Raw genomic sequence first — 21,143 nt, 5'->3', positions numbered from 1 at the left:
TCTCTACACCTATTTGTCAAATCTTTAAACACAGAGTAAGATGATTGAATTTTCTATTCATTTGTTTTAGACATGGGCATCTGTATCACTTCAATAATGCTTAATATTAATTTGTCTATATTTAGTAGGACCGATTTAGTTTTTCTGTTTTTCCTGATTTTTTTTTTGTCACCAGATTTTACTTTCGACCACCTGAAAATAAAAATCAATGATATTGGTGGCCCGATAAAACTTAGTGCGGAGCCCTGTGTATTCTATTCTTCATTGTGATCGGCCTATACTTCCAGATTTTCATAATCGCATTGCTAAAAAAAAAAAAAGTTTCAGTGCTTGCGTTCTCGGGGAAGTAAACTTCGTGAAAGGCAAAAAAAAAATAGTTTAAGAAAAGGCACTACGAGGGAGATTGATGTTTTGACAGTGGAGCGTGATTAATGGCAAAGATATAACTGTCAACGTAAGCAGGTGCGCCCCGACGGTTGGGAAATCTACGCGCACGGTATGACTGTCTCGATCAAAAATCAAAACACAGTGGTTAAAGAAAAGCAAATGATGAGGCAGCGCGTAGTGCTATCGTAAAGCACTCCATTGGCACGGGTGCAATGTGCATACCATGTACGTGTGTTGGTAGGTGTTGGGGATTTTCCTTGTCAGCTGTGTATCGGGTATTTCTTCTTGGGCGCGCGATTGTTCTGGTCTCAGAATATTTACAATCGAGTGTGAAAACATTTGGACATGTCTTCGCTGTCCACGCGCGCTCAATCGGAGATGCTGAGTGATGTTTGCAATTTCGATTCGAGCAACATGCTGGGAAAAACAATAAGTTAATTAAGATCGGGACATTAGATTTCCCTTCGAGGTAACCGAACTTCGAGTTATCTTTTTCGAGCTACGCGAATTTTAATACACGGAAACTCCATAGGAACAATCGGGACTTTCATTTTGCCCCCGAGGTAGGTGATATTCGGCTTATCCGACGTCGAGGTATCCGAGTTTGACTGTAGATTACTTTTTGTAAAGGTCTACATCGTTGAGTCAACTCAAAGATAGACAACTAGGAATTTATCTCTAAAATGCAACACCCAACTACAAGTCATGGCGAAAATCCTGTTATCACGACGAACCACGATTTCAGTCAAGTTGGAGTCACTTTCCTTGGTCATTCCATGGACCAACAGCCGCCGCAATCTGCTCGGAATGCGAGTTCGTCCGCCGCCACGAACCTCGTCAGTGCATACAGCATGTCGCCGATGATGAGTGCCACCGGAACTCCCCGCATGAGCTTTGCTGGGAATATGGTCGGTGCTAACACTTCTGCCGCAGCTGCGGCCCCTCCAACGGCTGGCTTACGACTGCCGCTCTCGATGTCATCTGGCCCTGTCGGTCTGCACGGCTTACCTCCGGGTCCAAGAACTCCAGACGGACAGCCGTTGGTAAATTAATATAGTGATTTTTAATGTGAAAGGAAGTTATTCTGGCAACTTTTTCCGCTGTACTGAAATCTTTGTGTGCCATTTTTCTAATTCTATCATATAGACTCCGATAGAGTTCTATAACCCGTTACGTAGGAGTCCTGACCTAACATTACTCGCCTAAACCTCCAAAATTTACCCTTCTAAAGTTATAATAAATAATTCCATTCAGTAGAAACTTGAAACAGACTTTACTGACAAGTTATGATAATCACTGACATTTGTATGATTTGAAGTCATTGATGCTTCATATCCCATTCCAACATTCAAGAGATGCCTAACGTTAAGTATTAAACTGTCTTTAGAGTGCAGCGGCAGCTACTCTCTGGCTATGAATAGTACCGGTATGATTATGAATTGCTGCAAGGCCAGGCCAAGGGCCAGAGGTTCCAATACTACTAGTTAGTAAACTTACATGTCTGTAGCGAATGCTGTTTGCCAGACAACCATCCAGATTGTTGTGTTTGTTGTTTCAATTTTACTGCTGAATTTTTGCTCTCATTAAATATACAATTTTCCATGTAATAAATGCAGGGCAGTCGTCAGGGAGATGTCATTTAGCACATCACAGCAATAGGAGTCATATGCTAAAATTTTTGCACAGCATCTTTTAAAAAATCATATTCTAAGGATTGTGAATAGACATTGTTATGCTGACAATTTAAGAAGAATTTTGCCAATGAGTCATACAATGTGTATGTACACTGTTCTGTACAGCTGTAGATTTACTGCAAACATACTTAAGAGAAGACAAAGTCTGCAAAAGGTTTGTCCTTGTACTTCAGTCTCGTCAATGAGAGTTCTTATACCATGATGGACGACGACATCTCAAACAATCAGGATATTTCTACCCTGGAAAAAATACAGAAGACTCTTACTAAAATTTCCCCTTTTGGGAAGAAAGAGGAAAAAGGTGAAGAAGTATCTTTGACTTCGGATAAAACGGATTCTTCATCGGGAGGAACAAGCACCCGTACCAGAGCCTCAAGTTCATCAATAAGATCAGTCAAACGATCGCTTGACAAATCGGAGGAAAACACCCGAAAAGGAGGAAGGAAGACAAGTGCAAAGTCAAAAAAACAGGAATCTACAGACTCCAAACAGGATAAGGGAGAATTCACATGTGAGTACTGTAAGAAAAATAACATCAAACTGATGGTAGAATGTGAAGCATGCATGAGATGGGCCTGTTTACAATGTCAGCACGTAACTGATGAAATGTACAGTGTACTGTGCATTTCCCCGAGTCTACACTGGTTCTGTAAAGAATGTGAGTCTAGTGCTGTGGCAGCAGCAAAGCATGCATGTAAGCCTGGTGTCAGCAGAAATGATGCCGGTGATGCTGATGGGGAAATTAAACCCTTATCTACCAGAATTGAGCGCATGATTGCAGATGTGAGGAAAGAGATTGGTGAAATGAAAAATGACATACAATGCATGAAAGATGTTAAATCTTATGCACATGTTGCTAGTGATGCTGGTAGGGGACCATACTCATCTGTTATGGACAAAACCCCACAACAACCTGGATCTGGAGCAATACCTCCTGTTCCTGAGAGTGTCAATGTGATGGAAGAAATCATTGACAGAGATTGACGCAAAAGTAATCTCATCATATATAACCTATCAGAACCTGTGTCAGCCACCTCCCCTGACCGTGAAAAGGAGGATTTCAATGCTGTAAAAGGAATTTTCAATTTCTTGAACATCTCTGGTATCAAAGTGGAAAGGGTGACAAGACTTGGTGGTCGTCATCAGAATAGTAACAAACCAAGAGTTTTACTTGTAAAACTTCAGGATGACCTGCGCAAGGGTGAAATTTTTTCATCTGCTAGGAAACTACGTGACTCCGATAAGTGGCGCAACACTTACATCTCGCCAGACTTGACCAAGATTCAACGAAGAGAACGCAATGATCTATGGAAAGAACTAAAAAGGTGCCGAGATGATCTTGGAGAAACTGATCTTTTCATCAAAAATGGAAAGATTGTGTCAAAGAAACGCACAAAAACAGAACTCAAGCTTGGAGACTTCATTCCACAGTCACGGGATGGGCCCCCCATTGAGAGAAGACAGTCTCGAGACATATGTGATGACGATGTGGTGTCCAGTGATGGCGAAAGCAGTCAAAAGGATGTCACCCCACCCTCAAATGCTGACGGTGGAGGAGCCCCGTCAGGTCTTTGACTACGAAATCTTGGGACTGTGAACAACACAAACGGTCATAGGAAGAAAGGTAATCGTTCTCGTGGTCTTCATGTACTGTACACAAACTGTGATTCATTGATTAATAAGTTCTCAGAACTTGAACTGCTTGTTTCTATACAACGGCCTGACTGTATTGTAATAACTGAAGCCTGTGCTAAAAACTCACTTTTTCCACTTCTTCCTCAATCAGTCAATATTGATGGATATGATATTATTTGCAATCTTGAAAAACCTGGAGTACGTGGAATTATTCTTTACATCAAGCAGTCACTTTCAGCATCGATATCGGAAGTCCTGTTTGCTACAGACTTTACTGAATCTGTGTGGTGTTCTGTAACTTTTTCCAAAGATGTATCAATCCTGATCGGATGCATTTATCGTAGCCCCTCCTCTTCTGACTCAAACAATGAACATCTGTGTAAATTGATAAGAGACATTTCTTCAAGGAAGGAACATCATGTACTTTTAATTGGAGATTTTAATTACCCAGATATTGACTGGTCAAACTGTGGAAAATTTGATGATAATCATCCGGTACAACAGTTTTTGACGGCAACGCAGGATGCTTTCCTCATCCAGCATATCCTTCAGCCAACGAGACATAGAGAAGGCCAGCAAGCAAATGTTCTTGATCTTGTATTTACTGATGACATTGATATAATCAATAATATTGAATACCTTCCGCCACTTGGCAAAAGTGATCACGTCTGTCTTAGAATCGATTTAACTCTTGTGTATGAACATGAAGTGGAGGAGAGACAGTCTACCTTTGATTTCAACAAGGGAAACTATGATAATATGAGACATGATTTTGAAAACCAAAATTGGCCGGAATTATTTGCCAACAAAACATGTGCTGAAGCATGGGAAATAATGGCAGAAAAATTAAAGAAATCAATGGATGACAATATTTCCAGGAAGGTGTTAAAAAAAGACAGGAGAAAGAAAATTTATGTAACACATAGAGTTGTTACACTTTCTAAGAAGAAACAAAGATTATGGAAGAGATATTTGAGCACAAACAGCATCTGGCACTATGTTACGTATGCTCATGAAAGGGATAAATTGCGACAAATGACAAGAGATCTGTGCAGTGATTTTGAGACTCGTATTGCTTCAGAGGTTAAAACAAACCCCAAGGCTTTCTGGAGGTATGTGAACAGTAAGACTAAAAGCAGATCAAAGATCGCAAACCTCTTAAAGCCTGATGGAACTTCAGCCACTTCTGCTCAAGAAAAAGCCAATCTCTTAAACTGCAAGTTCAGTGAAGTCTTCACAGATGAAAATGTAAGATGTTCCTGAAGCATCTAAATCTTATGAGGGTCAAAATATAGATTTTGTACTTTTTACACCAGATGTTGTCAGAAAGAAACTCATAGCCTTGAAGAATTCTAAATCGGCAGGACCGGATCTTTTTCATCCTCGTGTTCTCAAAGAACTTGCGGACCAGATTTGTACTCCATTATCAATCATCTTTTCATTATCACTGGATGAAGGTTTTCTGCCAGATGATTGGAGATGTGCTAATATTACTGCTATATAAAAAGGGCAGCAGGAAAGATCCCAGTAATTATCGACCGATCAGTCTCACTTCAGTGGTGGTGAAAGTTATGGAGTCTATTATTCGAGATGCTGTCGTAAATCATATGAGTCAGAATCATCTTTTTTGTGAGGCTCAACATGGCTTCGTCCCTGGCAGATCATGTACGACTCAGCTTTTATGTCAACTGGAGGACTGGACCAGTTATATAGATCAGGGAGATTCCATTGATGTAATTTATTTGGATTTTAAAAGAGCTTTTGACTCTGTACCTCATAGGCGATTATTACAGAAAGTAGCATCATACGGAATTAGTGGTCATCTTCTTTCTTGGATACAAGCCTTCCTGTCACAAAGAGTGCAGCGAGTCGTGGTGGATGGATGTAATTCCGAGTGGACTAATGTGACAAGCGGCATCCCCCAAGGAAGTGTGCTGGGCCCTACTCTCTTCGTTATGTTTATCAATGACCTGCCGGATGTAATCTCAATTTGCCATGCTCAGTTATATGCTGATGATACCAAACTTTATGCACCAATAACGAGCCAATTTTCCTGCCAGCAACTCCAAGAAGACTTAGATTGTATCTCAAATTGGTCAAGTACTTGGCAGTTACCATTAAACACACAAAAGTGCAAAACCCTCCATCTTGGAAACAATAACCCAAACTGGACATACGTTATGGATGACGGACTGCTAGAAAATGTCACGAATGAAAAAGACTTGGGAGTTATCATTGATGGAGAACTTTCTTTCCGGAAACATATTGCAGCCGCAATACACAAAGCAAACCAGATGCTTGGGCTTATCAAGCGCACTTTCAGTAATGTCAACTCAGAAACATTTATACCATTGTACAAAACTTTGGTGCGCCCCCATCTTGAATATTGTAATGTGTCATGGAGTCCCAGATTTGTAACTGATGACCGTAAGATTGAGGCTTTGCAGCGAAGAGCGACAAAGTTGATCCCTGGTATGAGTTCCTTGCCATATTCAGAGCGACTACGACATCTTAATTTGTTTTCCCTCCATTATCGTCGAGAGAGGGGCGACATGATCCAAGTTTATAAGATTCTCCATGGCATGGATAGATTAAACCCTGAACATTTCTTCAAGAGAGCAGAGTATCAGCATACCCGTGGTCATTCTATGAAACTCTTCAGCACTCGTTGCAGACTTAATCTTAGAAGCAGTTTTTTCAGCAAACGTACCATCAATTCTTGGAATAGTTTACCGGAACAATTGGTCACTGCTTCAAGTTTGAATATCTTCAAAAATGGTATTGACAAATTTTGGGCAAATAAGCAATTCAGTTGTGTCTAACACCCACGCACGCTGCACATAATGTTAAAGTCTACTGTATCGAAGACGTTTTTCGACCGGGAGAATCTACAGGACATCCTCAACTCCCGTACAACGAAGGTGAAAGGTGAAAGGTGAAATTAGATTCTAGTGCTAAATTATACAGTCAAATCATCAAAATATAAGGCAAAGATGGCACCAGAGACCATCTTGAGTCCTAGAGCCCTCAAAACTAGTATGCCAGGTATCTTGAAGACACTACACAAATGTGTTGCACACTCTGGAACAATACTGTCCATTTATGTAAAAAATCAAGATTTATATAGATCTATTCAATGTAACATGCTTGATATTTCAAGTGAAAGTGGATATCTCCTGACTTTGTGATGAATATTATTACATACTTTGTGGTCCATCATAGCATTTCTCATTTTACACTCAGCTGTCCCCCATGGGCCATTCTCCGTTCGGTGGCTTTGCCTACCCGCCGGCCATGACGGCACTGGAGTCCCCCACTAACCTTCTCCAGGCTAGACTCCAGCACTCCCCGGGGTTCCCCTTCCCGCAGCACACAGCCATGCACCCATCTCAGGTCTTCTTCCCGAGGTGAGTTTGTTGAGTAACCAATTACAATATTGTATAACACAATTTGGCAGGATTTCATTGAGCAAAAGCCAATTTAAATCCTTTACTAGCTATTACCTTACGGAGTGGATGGAATGGATTCAACTTTGAGACTAGCTCTTTTTTCTTTCCTAATTTTGTTGTGTGAATGCTAGCAGTCCTGCTAAATTGTTGCTTTATCTTGTGATCATTTCAGTTGCTTCAGCATTTGGTAGTACTAAAAGCCAATATTAGTTATGGCTTGATAGCTTAGGGCCACCAAAATTTATGTTTGGCCACCAAATTTCCAGAAGGTTACCCTTTTGTGGCCTGATCAGGCAGGTAAAATTCTTAATGACAATTTATGTTTCCTTTCTTTTTGGACCATTTCATTCATTTTAGGGCCACCAAAATTTCAGATTCAGTGATTTTAGTGGCCTGAACATAACACCAGTGGAAAAATATTAGTGGCAAGCTCTGCATCATTTTTGTGCTTGTTTCTATGCTTTTTTGTTGGTTATTTGTTCTGTTTTTATATTTTTTTAAACTTTTAGTGCATTTGATGTCCAGGGTAATGGAGTGAGGGGACCCCCAATAGACAAGATGTCCTGGTTGGATGCTGCTGAGGTGGGTATATTATTGTAAACACGAACAAACACACACATACATGTGTATATTCTTTTATGCCGTTTCAGGCAAATAAGCTTCAACGTATCACCCACCTTTAATCAAGATCCTCGCCCCTATTGTAAAAGAGAAATGTCACATTATGAACACTGAATTGCAACATAAAGACAGCATGTCTTGTCCTGTAAAATAGAGTCTTTACTAATTATGTCTGATATCATTCTACCTTTTAATAATGAGATGGAATGTCACAATATCGAGCCCTGCCCTCCCATTTATCTGTTTTGGTCCAGATTGTGCTCGGAGAGGCCCAGGAGCCACTGGCCCTGAAGGACATCAAGCAGCGGATAGTGGCCCAGGGCCTGGTCGGACCCAACGCCCGCTCCAGCCTGGAGACCCTGATGCACAGGGACATCCAGAAGGGCAGCAAGCGCTTCAAGCGGCTGGACGCCCAGCTGGACGTCTTCAGCCTCATGGTGAGTGACGATGGCATATGACCTCTCTGACCCTTGGACACTCTGCAAATTCTAATGTTGATATGTTCACGTACAGATATTTTCATGAATAAGGAGGTCACGGACATTTCGCGAGATGTTGTTTTCGCGATTTGACACTATTACCCTAGCGTATGGCAACATTTTTGCGTGTTATTGAATTTGCGGTCCAACTGTGATTCACAAAATTAGTGAAAATTAAACCGTCGTGAAAATAACACCTTCTAAATGCAGTATATTCTGCCATACTATCAGTCATCTTATAATACAATACACTCCCACTGTAAGAAAGTATTCGGGACTGGCAGTTCTCGCTAATAGAATTATTGATATTCCACTATATCTGAACAGTAAAGTATATAAAGATATATGCAAATGATAACTTTGGGGATCTGAATTTTACCTAATTAAGGGAGAATTTTGTTATACTATGTTTCTTAGAACAGGTATGCACTGTAGTCGCAAAGTTACTTTATTATACCAGCAATACATTGTTTCTGTTTGGCGATAGGTACGTGATTCCATATCAATTGCACATGACTTTGCAGAATTTACTCATTGTTTACATGTAGTCCTCACTCGTCTTCGCCCTGTGGAAAATGCTACCATTTGACATTCATGTTACTTTGAGAGGCATGCCATATTTTATGATTTATTCTATTAAGCATAACCGGTGCTGTCTTTTCCACTGTATGAATGTGAATGGGACTTGAAAGATCTTTGCAAGTGTGTCCTGTTTTCCCATTATTCATTACATGTTTGTGTGATTTGTTTGGGCTCTTCCAGACCCCCGAAGAGCGGAAGGCAGCAAAGAAGTCGAGCAAGAAGTCCTCCTCCTCCTCTGCCGCCTCATCTGCCACCAAGACAACTGCAGCAGCAACTACAACAGCCAAGACGTCCACCACCACGAAGGCTTCAACCACTGCCAAGACCGCCTCGGCAGCCAAGAGCGCTTCATCGTCGACATCATCGTCGAAGTCTGCATCGTCAAAACCGGCCCCCGGCAGCGCAGCTGCGATGCTCCTGGCCAAACGGGAAAAGTTCCGGAGAAAGAGTCAGAACCTTCGGAGACTCATCAAGGCCCTAGTCTTTGTAAGTCATCCTTCGTCCTTATACTAGACAACATCCAAATGCATTCTTGTACATTGTTTTCACAGGGTGTAATGAGCTAGTTCACAGTTACCTCTTTGTACACCACAAAGTAAAACACTTGTGTGCCACATTATTCTGAGACTGCAACGTAATCATGCTTGGGGGACACAGTCTGTATTTCAGATCCATGTAACTTTCTACAGATTTTTGTTATGTTGGACATACAATGAGCAAAATCGTGGAGAAAATGCCAAGCTTTGCTTTGATGTAAATTTTATTACAGGAATATGATTATTTTTCTTTCAAATGACCAGTAGCTAAATTGTTCGAGCACGACTTTTGCTCACAAAACTGTGCCAGAAGCTTAGAATTTACTCACAAATCTGATAGGAAAGACTGGTTGATATTCAATCACCATGTAATGCAAGCTACATTCGACAGGAATGGAATAGCAAGTGAAGCTTTTATTGTACCTCAGCATTTGGCAGTTTATTGATCGGTTTGGGCGGGTTTGAACATTTTTGAGCAAAATATGCGAACTTGCACGACCGCGTCAGGCGTGCGAATTTGGCACATAAAGAGTTTACAGTGGTCTGCAGTGGCCTTGAGAAACACAAGCCTTTTGAAACATGTATTAATATTCAAATTAGGAGAGCAGTTGAAAAAAACAAAGCCAAGCAGAAAGTGGTAACATGTATTGTAAGTGCTGCACGAATGGCTTTTGTCGATTTGGTTGAAAAGAATACCCATCCATCTGCACATACCAATATGCACCTAGGTTCATGCATGAATATCATACCATTGTTTTCATGAAAATCTATCTAGTTTTTCAAACATCTCAGTTAAAAGTCTATTTCAAGAGAAGGTCGGCAATGACTTTTTTTTTCTGCATGTGCTCAAATTGTAACTGAGAACTAGCTTCTGATGTATATATGTATATGTTATATGCCATACATTTGGTGAATTAGTTTCTTGAACTGGAATTTGCAGAGAATTCTGTGGGTAGTTCAATCCGTAACTTAGAACTACAGTGACAGAATGAGAAATAAGTTACATCCTTTTTTTTTGTTAAAGAGAACTGGTTGTGATATCCCACCTTTGACACAAGAATCATTGCATTTCTGTTGGGGGAGCAGCCGTTCTTTGCTAGTATCAGACGACAGGTAAATTCTCAAAAATAACAATGAAATGAAACGTATGGAATAGGCACTGATTATTACGGAGTCTTCATAAACCTTTTTTAAGAACCATTTTATTCTTTCCCAATGTGAAAGGATAAAAAAAAAAGAGATATAAAACATGAGTTCACTCTACAATTATTGGAACTTTTCTGTCTGAAACTTTGTTTGTGTATGGTGAGATTGAGAATTTGCAAGAACTACACCTATGCTCTACTTTGGCCAAAAAAAAAAAGAAAAAAAGAAAAAAAGAAAGGAAGTGACCAGTCATCAACTCCTGAGTAATCCATATTTTGAGAGAAGTATAAGACTAAGCATTTCCTTATCTAGGATGCAAGCCGTATGTAGAAACACCTTTCCCACTGAATGATATCAATGTCAAAGCATTGTAATATCACACTTTTTATGTCAGTGTTTTGGAAAGATATACTTTGCGTATTCATGAGAAATAGCTCATTTGTTACTTACGCCCTTTGCCAGAGTGAAACACTCTATTTGTGGTCATCCTGACCATAACTGTTTTCTTTTCTTGCCGTTACATCTTTGGAGTGCTCTTTTGCCGTTAATACTTTGATCAAACATCAACTATGCTTTTACCAAACATGACTTATTTTTACCGACATCAGGAAAATGCAGCGCTGTGCGACGAAGTTGCCAGAACCGAGGCAAAGCTCCCAAGAGCCCGGGCAGAACGACGATTCCTCCTCCTCCGCCTCCTCCACTACCAAGCCTTGACCGGTCAGTCCATCGTGGAGAGTGACCGGCAGACCGCCAGGAAGGAGGCAGCACTGAAGGAGAAGGAGGCGGAGAAGAAGACGAAAGAGAAGAACGAGAAGGTGGCCAAGAAGGAGAAGGAGAAGGAAAAAGAAAAGGAAAAGAAGAAGGATAAGAATCGACACAAGCACAAGAAAAACAAGAAGGCTGCTAAAGGTGAGTTATTACCTGCGCCAGGGAAGGGGGATGTAAGTGACCATCAACATTGGTTTGTCATTTGCAAAAAAGCTCAAAATGTTGTCAACAGATTTACCCCATTCCATACGGGAACCTGGTGGCCTGCATATTCAGTCTGTGGGCATTTCAGAATTTCAGTCTGGAATGGTTTAAATCAAATTGCAGGAAAAGTCGATAATGACGCAAGGAACAGATGATTAAATGTTCATAGTGATCCAGGAATTTTATGGATTTTTGAAGATTTGTTTAATTCTTTGGCAATTTAAGGTCAATGAACTTGGGACTTCTAGCTGCGCATACTGGAGGTTTACATATGCGCACTAAAGTGCATGCTCTGCTCGGGCAAGGCTCCGCGTAGCTGCAAGCTGATGACGTAAACAAAAGGCTTCTATATGGGGAAGTTGCATGCGTGCTTGGATGAAAATAAGATACTGGCTTGGTGGAGGTCTCCGCTCTCTGAGTGCTTTTCTAGTTAAAACCATAAGTGATGCCAAGTCAAATTGTGATGCACCGAGGTAAAGTAACATTCATATCATGTTATGGCCTTTTCCCTGTAGAGTTGGATCTAAATTTACTTCAGTCACAGTTGTAACATTGCTTATAAATACAAAATCTCCCCCAAATTGTAGTTTATCATTGAATTAGTGGAAGTCAGAGTTTAGCTTGGTGATAGTTCACATTTTCCAACCTTACAGACTTTCTTTAATACAAATATATGCTTATGCAACTTGCCATGACTTGTCTGTTCAATTCGCATGTCCCACTGCACATTAAGTTTGTTGATTAATTATTTTTTCATGTTGAAATTCAATTTTACTTATTGAAAAGTATTATTTAATGGGTTCTTTAGATCAACAAAAATACTTTGAATTCCTTTCTTCTCGATTGGAATGTGTTTATTTTGTCTGTTTTCAATAGTGGAGATGGAATCATGGAATGCCTTGCTCTTTTGTGTAACATTGTTTTTGATGAGGGACAAATTGCCCTTCATGCTACAAAAGGGTTTTGTTTTGTTGGGTTTTTTGTCGATATATGGGGAAACGCAGTTTCTTTCAATGATCTTTCTTTGATACTGGTGTAGTAGACACTTCATGAAGTTCATGTGGCATGAAGAAATGATGAAAGCTGACCTGTGATGGTGCAATATTTGTTTTATAAAAACCCCACAGAGGCTGAGAAGAAACAGGAGATGAATGTGGTGAAGAAGAAGAAACCCAGCAGCAGCCTCAAGAGACACATTCTTCCCATTCCACTGGATGCTGCAGGTGGGCGTCTCATTCTAAACTTGTCACTCATAATCAGAACATTTTATACTAAGGGGGAATCATTTCAGTGTTCAAGCTTGCCATTTAAGGGAAACTTTCACACAAAGATATTCTGGATTTTTCAAAAATTCATTTCTTGAGAAGTTTAAAAAAGCAATTGACCTGGCTCTTCTTAGAAGGCATGGAAGAAAATAATTTCATTATTTTCATTATTTAATCATTTTCTCCAAATACACTTTAGAAACAAGTCATAAGAGGAAAACTTTAGAGACAGGTCATAAGGGGAAAAAAAAACCTGTGAACTTTTTTTGTAGTTTTGTTTACATTATTCTGCTATTTGACATCACAAACAGTCTAGGCTACCATGTGGAATTAAAAGACTCAGAACTTTTCAAAAAGGTGAACTGATTTTCTTAAAATTCCTATGAATTGTTTCATTAATCTTTTTTGATATACGAAATCCATTTACTGTAAAAGTTGATATTTTCACGTGACTAATTTTTTTTCCGCTTGGCCATGTAAACAGTCTTTCGCATGTTTTTAATTCCATGGAATCAAGACATCAAGTACTGGAACATGTGGCGTGCAAAAATATTTGTGTGCTTTTATTTTCACGCTAGCTTCTTGGTTGCGCGAAATTGTGCGAAAATTTCAACACCGCAAAAATTTCCACTTTCATAGTATCAGTTTAGGAAACTTTCGGCTATTAATAATAGGTATTGTGCCTTGTTTCGTGTTAAATTATGCATCTTGGTACATATATGGAGGATTTTTTTTTTTTGAAAATGAGTAAGAAAACCCAAATCGAATCAAATCAAAATCAGTACGCCACACTCATTTACACCCCCCCCCCCCCCCCCCCCAGGTCAGCCAATCTTCCCCATTGTGCTAGGGAGTCTGACGGTGCACAGCCTGGGGGAGGTGTTACCAGAGAAGTCCACTTTCCACTCGGACCGCTACATCTACCCGGCTGGCTTCCACAGCACGCGGGTCTACGGCAGCAGGACGGATCCCCGCAAGCGCTGCGTCTACACCTGCAAGATTCTCAACTCGGACGGCGAAGCCCTGGTGAGCTCTACTGGGCCTTCTTTAACCTGTCAAGTCGTGGTATAAGTTCACTGCAGAAATAATGAATATTTTGTCCTCATCATATTGACAGTTCTGAATATTACCACCTACTGTATATGGTCTTATTTTTGTGTGTAGATACTTTCGTTGATGTGGAGGTCACAGACATTTTTGCGAGGTGTTGTTTTCAGGATTTTGACACCGAGGCTATCATAAGTGCAGTAGTACCTGTCATTTCGGGGGTTTTTCACACTGATTTGTGAAAATTCATGAAAATTAAACCCTTGCAAAAATAACAGCCTATACAGTATCTTATGTCACAGAGAGATTAAAAGACACTGTCCTGGTTAAGTTCATTAAAACTGCAAAAGCAAGTTTGAGAAAAGCTGATTTGAAAGATAAACAGGAGCTTTAATCCTTTGATGTGTGTCACTAATTCTAAGAGTCATTCAAACAGGGAAACCCTGCTATAACATGGTTGCCGGGCCCACTGATAGTCACCTTAATTAATGTTATAATCTGTACCTTGTTTTAAATTTCATTTTTTTTTTTAAATGATCAGCTAAGCGCAGTTAATAAAGAATGGGAACAAATGCAGAATTCACCTTGTTCAAAGCATTATCTTGTTGCAAGCGAGCTTGTTATATCAGGGTCACAATTTCCCTGTAGCTTCAATTCGTTAGATCACTTTCATTTTAATTTTTTTTTTTTTTTTGTCATTTCCTGGGTCCATTAACGAGAAATAATGTGCTGCCTGTACTCTAATTATCATCATATTTCCTACGCTGACAATGTCCACTTTTTCCTGTCAGGAAATTTGCCATCAACATCCTGAAGAATGTTCACAGAGCAATGATTTCTGGTGTCATGCCTTTGCTTACTCAGTTTGAAATAACAGACGACAGCGATCCTCCGGTCACCTTCTCAGCAAACTCCGCGTCAAGATGTCACAAGAAACTACTGCAGGCCATCAACAAAGCATTGTGAGTGTGATGGCTGCATGTCTTTCCACCACTTTCTTGTAAGACTCGCTCACTCTCTCCCCCTCCCCTGTTTTTCTCTCTTTGCTTTTTCTTTGCCAAGTAGCAAAAACCCTTTTTTCCCTGTTGATACAGTAGTTGTACCTTTCTGAGATCTTCCAGTATTCTTTTGAAGCCATGTTGGTTCCACCTCCATTTCTTTCTCCCCTTGTTTTCCTCTTTCTCTTTCCTTCTTGTTTCTGCTCCCTCTCTCTCTCTCTCTCTGTCTATTATTTTTTGTTATACCTGGATACAGCAATCTCTTTTTCTCGAGTGGTAATAGCTTTCTAAGCATATTTTCCAATCTCTTGCAAATACATTAATGCATCACAAATAAAGGAATTTATCTATATACCTATTGTCGACACAATGCATTGAATGCCAGTGACAATTTGTGAAAGTTTCGTGCTGCTAAAAGGCCCATCATCTCCAATTCACAAAAGCTTCATGCCACTATAGTTTCTTGTTTTACAGTGGCTTATCGTCGCTGGGGTGACAAGACCTTGTATCTGCAATTTCGGTGAAAATGACTTTTTGGGAGTAATGGTCAAATAATGGGTTAAGTGATGTCCTGTCCAAATCCCAACTGTCTTACTCCAAAAATGAAGCCACCACGGCATGTCAAAGGAAAGGTTATCCCATTCGCCACAGTGCTTTGGCCGCCATGTTTTTTGGCTCTCCTGAACATTTGACATTTTGTAGATACGAGGTCTTGTCGCCCCAGCGACGTTATGTCTTTTTTTTTTTCTTTGTTTTACTGGATGTTTTTGTTATTGTTGTTGTTCGTCTCCAATCCCATTCTCCAGCGGGGAAGACATCGTGAACGAGTCGCGGGACCGCGCCATGGAGTTCTTCGGCTTCTCGCACCCAACCATCCAGAACCTGATCCAGGGGCTGGTGGGGGCCAGCCGCTGCGCCTCCTACCGCTGGCTGCGCTTTGAGGAATGCAAGCCTGAGGAGCGGGAGAAAATTGCACACTGGTATGAGAGTGACCCCACGGTATGCTTCCAGGCTCTGGCCAAGGCCTACAAAAAGAGAATGGGTGAGTGGTTAAACATTTCTTGGCTGTGTATATTTTTCCTTCACCTTTCCTACTTTTCAAATAGACTTGCATCTACCTGCGTATGTGATGCGTCACCACAAAGGCCATATTATGTCGGGGGAAATAATTTGGGGGGTTTTGGGCAGATGTGAATTTGTCAGATGCTAAGCTTTATATCGATATATAGAATTTGCCCTCCTTCATGACAAGGATTTTTTTTTTCAAGAATTAAAAGTTAGAAAACTGTAAAGGTTACATTGCCAAAGTCAGCTTTATGTGCATTTTGCTACCTTTTATGAGCTGTGACTTCATACAGGTAACATAATGACCCGTGACTTCATACAGGTAACATAATGACCCACTACCACATATATAGGGGAACCAGGTTATAACGAACTGCTTGGGACCACTGAAATTTCCTCGTTATCTTGTTATATCACAGATAAAAGCAGAAAGCAAATACAGTGTGAAGGGAACCGAATGTTACCTGCAAAATTACTTCCTTTTTATGATGTATCACGCTATTTCCATTCTTGTTTTAGGGAAGTTCTGCTGTGTAATGAATTGTGGTTTTCCCCCTGTTTCTGTGTACACTACACCAGTGTTTACCTGTTTATGTCGACTAGGACCTTGTCCACATCGCTTGGGGTTTTCCAAAAACCATGCTGCTCTTCTATTGATTCATTGGTGGTACTCGTATAATGTATTCCTGTCCTTGTGTTCATCAAACAAGCAGATAGCTTGACTAAAAATGCAAAGCCCTCTGTGTACAATCTTTCCTGATTATAAACGGAGAATCTCGCAATGAGATATACAGTACCATTTGTTTTGTGTTCGATCTTTTTCTCTTTCTTTCTCTCTCTCTCTCTCTCACTGTCAATTTTTTGGGGTGATGGGGTAGAGGGGTCTAGGGCAACTACTCCTGGGTAATTACCCAGACCCTCCCCCTGATAATAACCCTTATCCTATTCCTGAATTTAATCAAAATCCTAACCCAAACTCTAACCTTGAAGCTAACCCTAGCCCTAATCTTTACTCTAACCTTATCACTACCATTATTTAGGCGGGGGTAATTGTTCTCAGGGGTATTTGCCCTGATGATGTGCGTGGAAATATTTGATACAGTGCACTCCCTTTATAACGAAATGCTCGGGACCGGCAGTTTTCTTTCGTTATAACGAAATTTCGTTATAACCGAACAAATACAATATATAACGAACACAAGGAACCACGTATATATATCATATTATGTTTGCTGAATACTTGTCATACACTGGAAAGCTATGTGAAATGTGATGGGATATCTGTATTACAATAATAAACGCAAGTTCCCCTCAGAAACTGTGCGTGACACAAGGAGCGAACACACAGTGGTGTGAAGCATTCACCCATGCAGAGACGCTATAAATGCTTGTTCCGCTACGTATTTTCGAAAGCAATTCCCATTTCGTTATAACGAAGCACATTTCTTTTATTTCTCTTTGTCTGTGGCGCTGGGAAAAGACTTCGTTATAACGGAAATTTCGCTATAACCGTGTTCGTTATAAGCGAATTTTGTACCATAGACTTTAATGGTGATAATTTTGGGACCAGAAGATTTACTTCGTTATAACGAAATTTCGTTATAACCGTGTTCGTTGTAACGGGAGTGCACTGTATGTGCTGTAGAATTGTCGGCTAATTCATCTTCAGCAGCACATTTCCAGTGATCAGTCATCTGTATGTTGTCTCCCACAGACGAGAAGCAGAGTGCTGCCACCACGCCTGCCACAGAGGCCCACACATCCTCCTCCTCACCCACTACCTCCACAACTACCACGGCAGCGGCATCATTGTCATCTGTTGCAGCCACCGCTGCTACCAGCAGCCTTCCGTCGACGGCGCCCGTCCACTCCGACAGTCACAATCTGCGATCTCTGCTCACGGCAGCGCCAATCCTGACCCCGACGTCGATGACATCATTGGTTGCCAAGGGACCGATGAGCTAGCATCATCTGACGATCTCCCGCAGAGACACTTACATCTCTGAAGATGCGTTACTTCCTCCCGTAGACAGAACAGTTTTGCATTTTGTGGCATTTTTATCGGATGACGATTTGTCATCTATGTGTAGTTGTGTTTTTAAATGAGCAGCGCTCATGTACTTGTTTGTTTCTAGTTTCAGAAAGTCTTTGCACTTTTTGCTATTTAAAGCAAATTTTGCTTTGGATTTGAAATCCTCTGGAGTTTGTTGTGAGCACAGCATCCTTCCTGTAATCTTCTCTAAAAACTCTCCCCCATCTTGTCCATGGCCTACCTCTCAGGCCAGGACAAGAATGCATGTGACCCTGCATCACAAAACCAACAAAAAGTCGCCAGACATAAATTTTAGTGTAGGGCAGATTGTGTACGTTCTGATTTATCCAGGTAACGATCAATAAGTCCAGATGATTTGATTTAATGTTGTACCTTTATTGTAGGGCAGATTATGAAAGTGCAGACTCTATAACTCAATTCAAATGGAATCTCCTAACCTACCTAAATATTGTAAAGAAAGCTTGCTCTCTGAAAAAGTGTGATGTGAGGAAAGAGGTGCTGAAGTACTGGGTCTATTCAAGCACTAAGTCTTTACAATGAAGGGAGATTATCAGATAAGCTGAAATTGAGTGTGCTGTATTAACATATTCTGCCCATGATTAATGCCAACCTTCAAAGCAGTAGCATTATCCTTTCAAAAGTTATACGAGTTGAAAGTAAAGGGTGTGTATTAAAGATTTTTAGGAAATAAAAAGGAGCCTATTAGATGTACTTAATCACACTATTCTATAAAAAAAGGGGGGGGTTGTACACTAACTGCTGAAAACACACTTTCCCATTCATCTTATAATCCCCAAATTAGAATAATGTAGAAGAATAGCTCTTTCATAAAATGTAAAAAACTCAACATTGACTTTGTTGACCTGCTTCACCTTTTTTGGGTCCTCACATAAAATCAATTGGTGTGACCTTTTGTTGGTTTTGTGATGCAGGGTCACATATATAGAGAGTCGAACAGAAGGGTGACTTGCATTCAGTTCAGTGTTTTCTGCAGTTTATAACAAAAGATGAGTCGAGTTCATCACAGTGAAAAGTCAAGTTCTTTGAGGAGTTTAATATTCATATTTCTACCTCAGCAGTTAAAATTCTGGAGGACAAGTCATCTCATCGTCAAGGTACTCCAAGAACCTCAGGGCATTGTGAGAGGATTTCCCATGTACAAGCAAAAGATCTTTGTTTTGAAACTTGTCCAGAGGCACATCTCATGCTCATCGGGCTATTTCTGTAAGTCAGAATGCAGCAAACTCAAGCAGATGCCTTCCGAACTTGCTTCTCAAAGTCATGTACATGTATGTCCAGTCTTGGTTAGGAAAGACTCTCAACTCACACTTTGAACATTCGAAAGCTCGGAAACATCAGTCACAAACACAATTACTTGGTTTTTTTTTCAAGTTCTAACATCCCATAATTTTTCTTCAACTTTCTTAAAATTCATTCATAATCAATCCAACATCTTTTTTTTTTTGTTGTTGTTGTTATTTGAATTGTATTCAAGATCTTTCCATGTCATATCATAATGATCTTTTTCTAGTCAAATGGGTAGTTCTGTCCATGCCAAGCAATTATAGCTTGTTTTGACCATCTGCACAGATTTCTCTCTTCAGCTTGTGCATACATGTGGACATGTACCTCAGCCTTGTCAAAAAAGCCTGTTAATAAATCACAGTCAGTACTTGACTTCTTTGCAATGTCAAAATGTGTTATGAATCTTTGTCTCACATATTCAGGTTCTATTGAGGTGAATAGGATGCACTTGGAAAGTTGATCGCAAAACAAACATCGTTTAATTTGAGATATTTGCAACTAAGGCTGCTAAAATACAAAGAAAATCAGTATAAAAGTGTGGGATTTTTTAAAATAAAAATTTCAAGAATATTTGTTTTGAAACAAGTAATGTATCACTGGAAATGTCTCGTTTTGCTCTGTATGGTGATGGTCTTACTTTAAAATGTTTGAAAATGGCACTTGACCCGTTTTGCAATCGAACTCTTCACTGTACGCCATTGTAATACCCATGTTGCAGTACCATTGGTTCAAGTTCAGAAGATGAACTCTTTGTGTTTCAAGGTGTAAACTCCCACGTGCCACATCATTCTGTGACTGTAACAGCATAAAGTGCTTTTTGTAAATCTTTTGTTTTTTAAAGCCATATGGATTTTTTATGGAAGTGTTTATGCAAGAAATGTAGAACAGCAAAGTTGGAGAGAAAATTGCAAGCTTTACTAGGTGTGATATAAATTTCACAACTCGGCTATGGCTATTTATCTTTGCTTTATTCAAAACATCACTTTAACAGGCTGCAAATTGGGGCCTCGGTCACAGTTACACATATGGATAGGTAAGGGAGGCATGACTTCCTGAAGACACAATTTGACAGAAAATCAGATTTACTCAAAAAATCCCTATGGAATACTGCTTTTCATTCAACATGCAATGCAAGCGATTTGCAAGTTTCTGATCGGTTTGTGCACAGTTGTGCATTCAAGCAAAGTACGTATGTAAAGATGGCAAGGCACCAACAGGAGTTGGGCACGCGAGTGTGCTGTATACACAGAGTCAAGGACGGACACCAAGACGTACATGTAATTCTGGCTGTAACAGTTCACAAACAACACACATCAGTCGAGCATTCTCCACAGGTTTTTGTGTTTGTTTGTGTGTGTGCATGCATTGTGTTCACATTTGTCTACATGCATACATGTGCATGTAAATATATGGCAATAGGTACAGTGTATAGCATTAGTTTTTGTTTGTGTCTGCATGCGTTTTGTGCTTATTTGTATGTACATACTATGTTCACATGTGGGTAATTCCATGAAGTTGGGGCAGTGTCCATGTAGCATCGTGATATTTGAAAAATACATTTCAGCATAACTCAATATTAATTATGCTATACATTTATTGTTAGTAGGCTTTACATTTGCATTGAGGCCACACATTTTCTTGGAAACTTTGTGCCATTCAGACTCAATTTTGATGAAGTTATTAAACAATATGTAACGGTGTCCTGTAGCATCGTGACGTGTCCATGTAGCATCGTGATATTTTAAAATTTGGTCTTCAGAGACAAATTATGGCAATCAGCTTGACCAAAATTTGATGTAATATGCATATTTACTAGATTAGTCAGGTAGCTAAATATCTCAAATTTCCTGTACAGAGTTTTCATTTTAAAAGAAAATTACAAAATGTATCACGATGCTGTGCGGTG

General features: G+C 40.0%; 1 protein-coding gene across 1 annotated transcript; it reads left to right on the top strand.

Moving 5' to 3' along the window:
• The first annotated feature begins 1,051 nt into the window (after window positions 1-1,051).
• LOC140230014 (uncharacterized) lies at window positions 1,052-20,815 on the top strand. Its single transcript, XM_072310221.1, has 11 exons — window positions 1,052-1,430; window positions 6,960-7,123; window positions 7,675-7,747; window positions 8,041-8,223; window positions 9,028-9,333; window positions 11,138-11,441; window positions 12,632-12,727; window positions 13,593-13,795; window positions 14,681-14,778; window positions 15,621-15,856; window positions 17,594-20,815. The coding sequence occupies exons 1-11, from the start codon at window positions 1,071-1,073 to the stop codon at window positions 17,842-17,844; spliced, it is 2,274 nt and encodes a 757-aa protein (XP_072166322.1). The 5' UTR covers window positions 1,052-1,070; the 3' UTR covers window positions 17,845-20,815.
• The last annotated feature ends 328 nt before the right edge of the window (window positions 20,816-21,143 follow it).

This window comes from Diadema setosum, chromosome 6, assembly GCF_964275005.1.
Source record: "Diadema setosum chromosome 6, eeDiaSeto1, whole genome shotgun sequence".
NCBI lineage: Eukaryota > Metazoa > Echinodermata > Echinoidea > Diadematoida > Diadematidae > Diadema > Diadema setosum.
The sequence above is the reverse complement of the archived record's forward strand: the minus strand, read 5'-3'. Positions and strand labels throughout refer to the sequence as shown.

What these genes read in the sequence shown, in the direction of transcription:
- LOC140230014 (XM_072310221.1), top strand. Translation starts at nt 1,071, where the DNA reads ATGCAACACCCAACTACAAGTCATGGCGAAAATCCTGTTATCACGACG. An exon ending in TCTCAGGTCTTCTTCCCGAG is followed by an intron (nt 7,124 to 7,674) that starts GTGAGTTTGTTG and finishes TTAAACTTTTAG; the next exon opens with TGCATTTGATGTCCAGGGTA. An exon ending in GGCCTACAAAAAGAGAATGG is followed by an intron (nt 15,857 to 17,593) that starts GTGAGTGGTTAA and finishes TGTCTCCCACAG; the next exon opens with ACGAGAAGCAGAGTGCTGCC.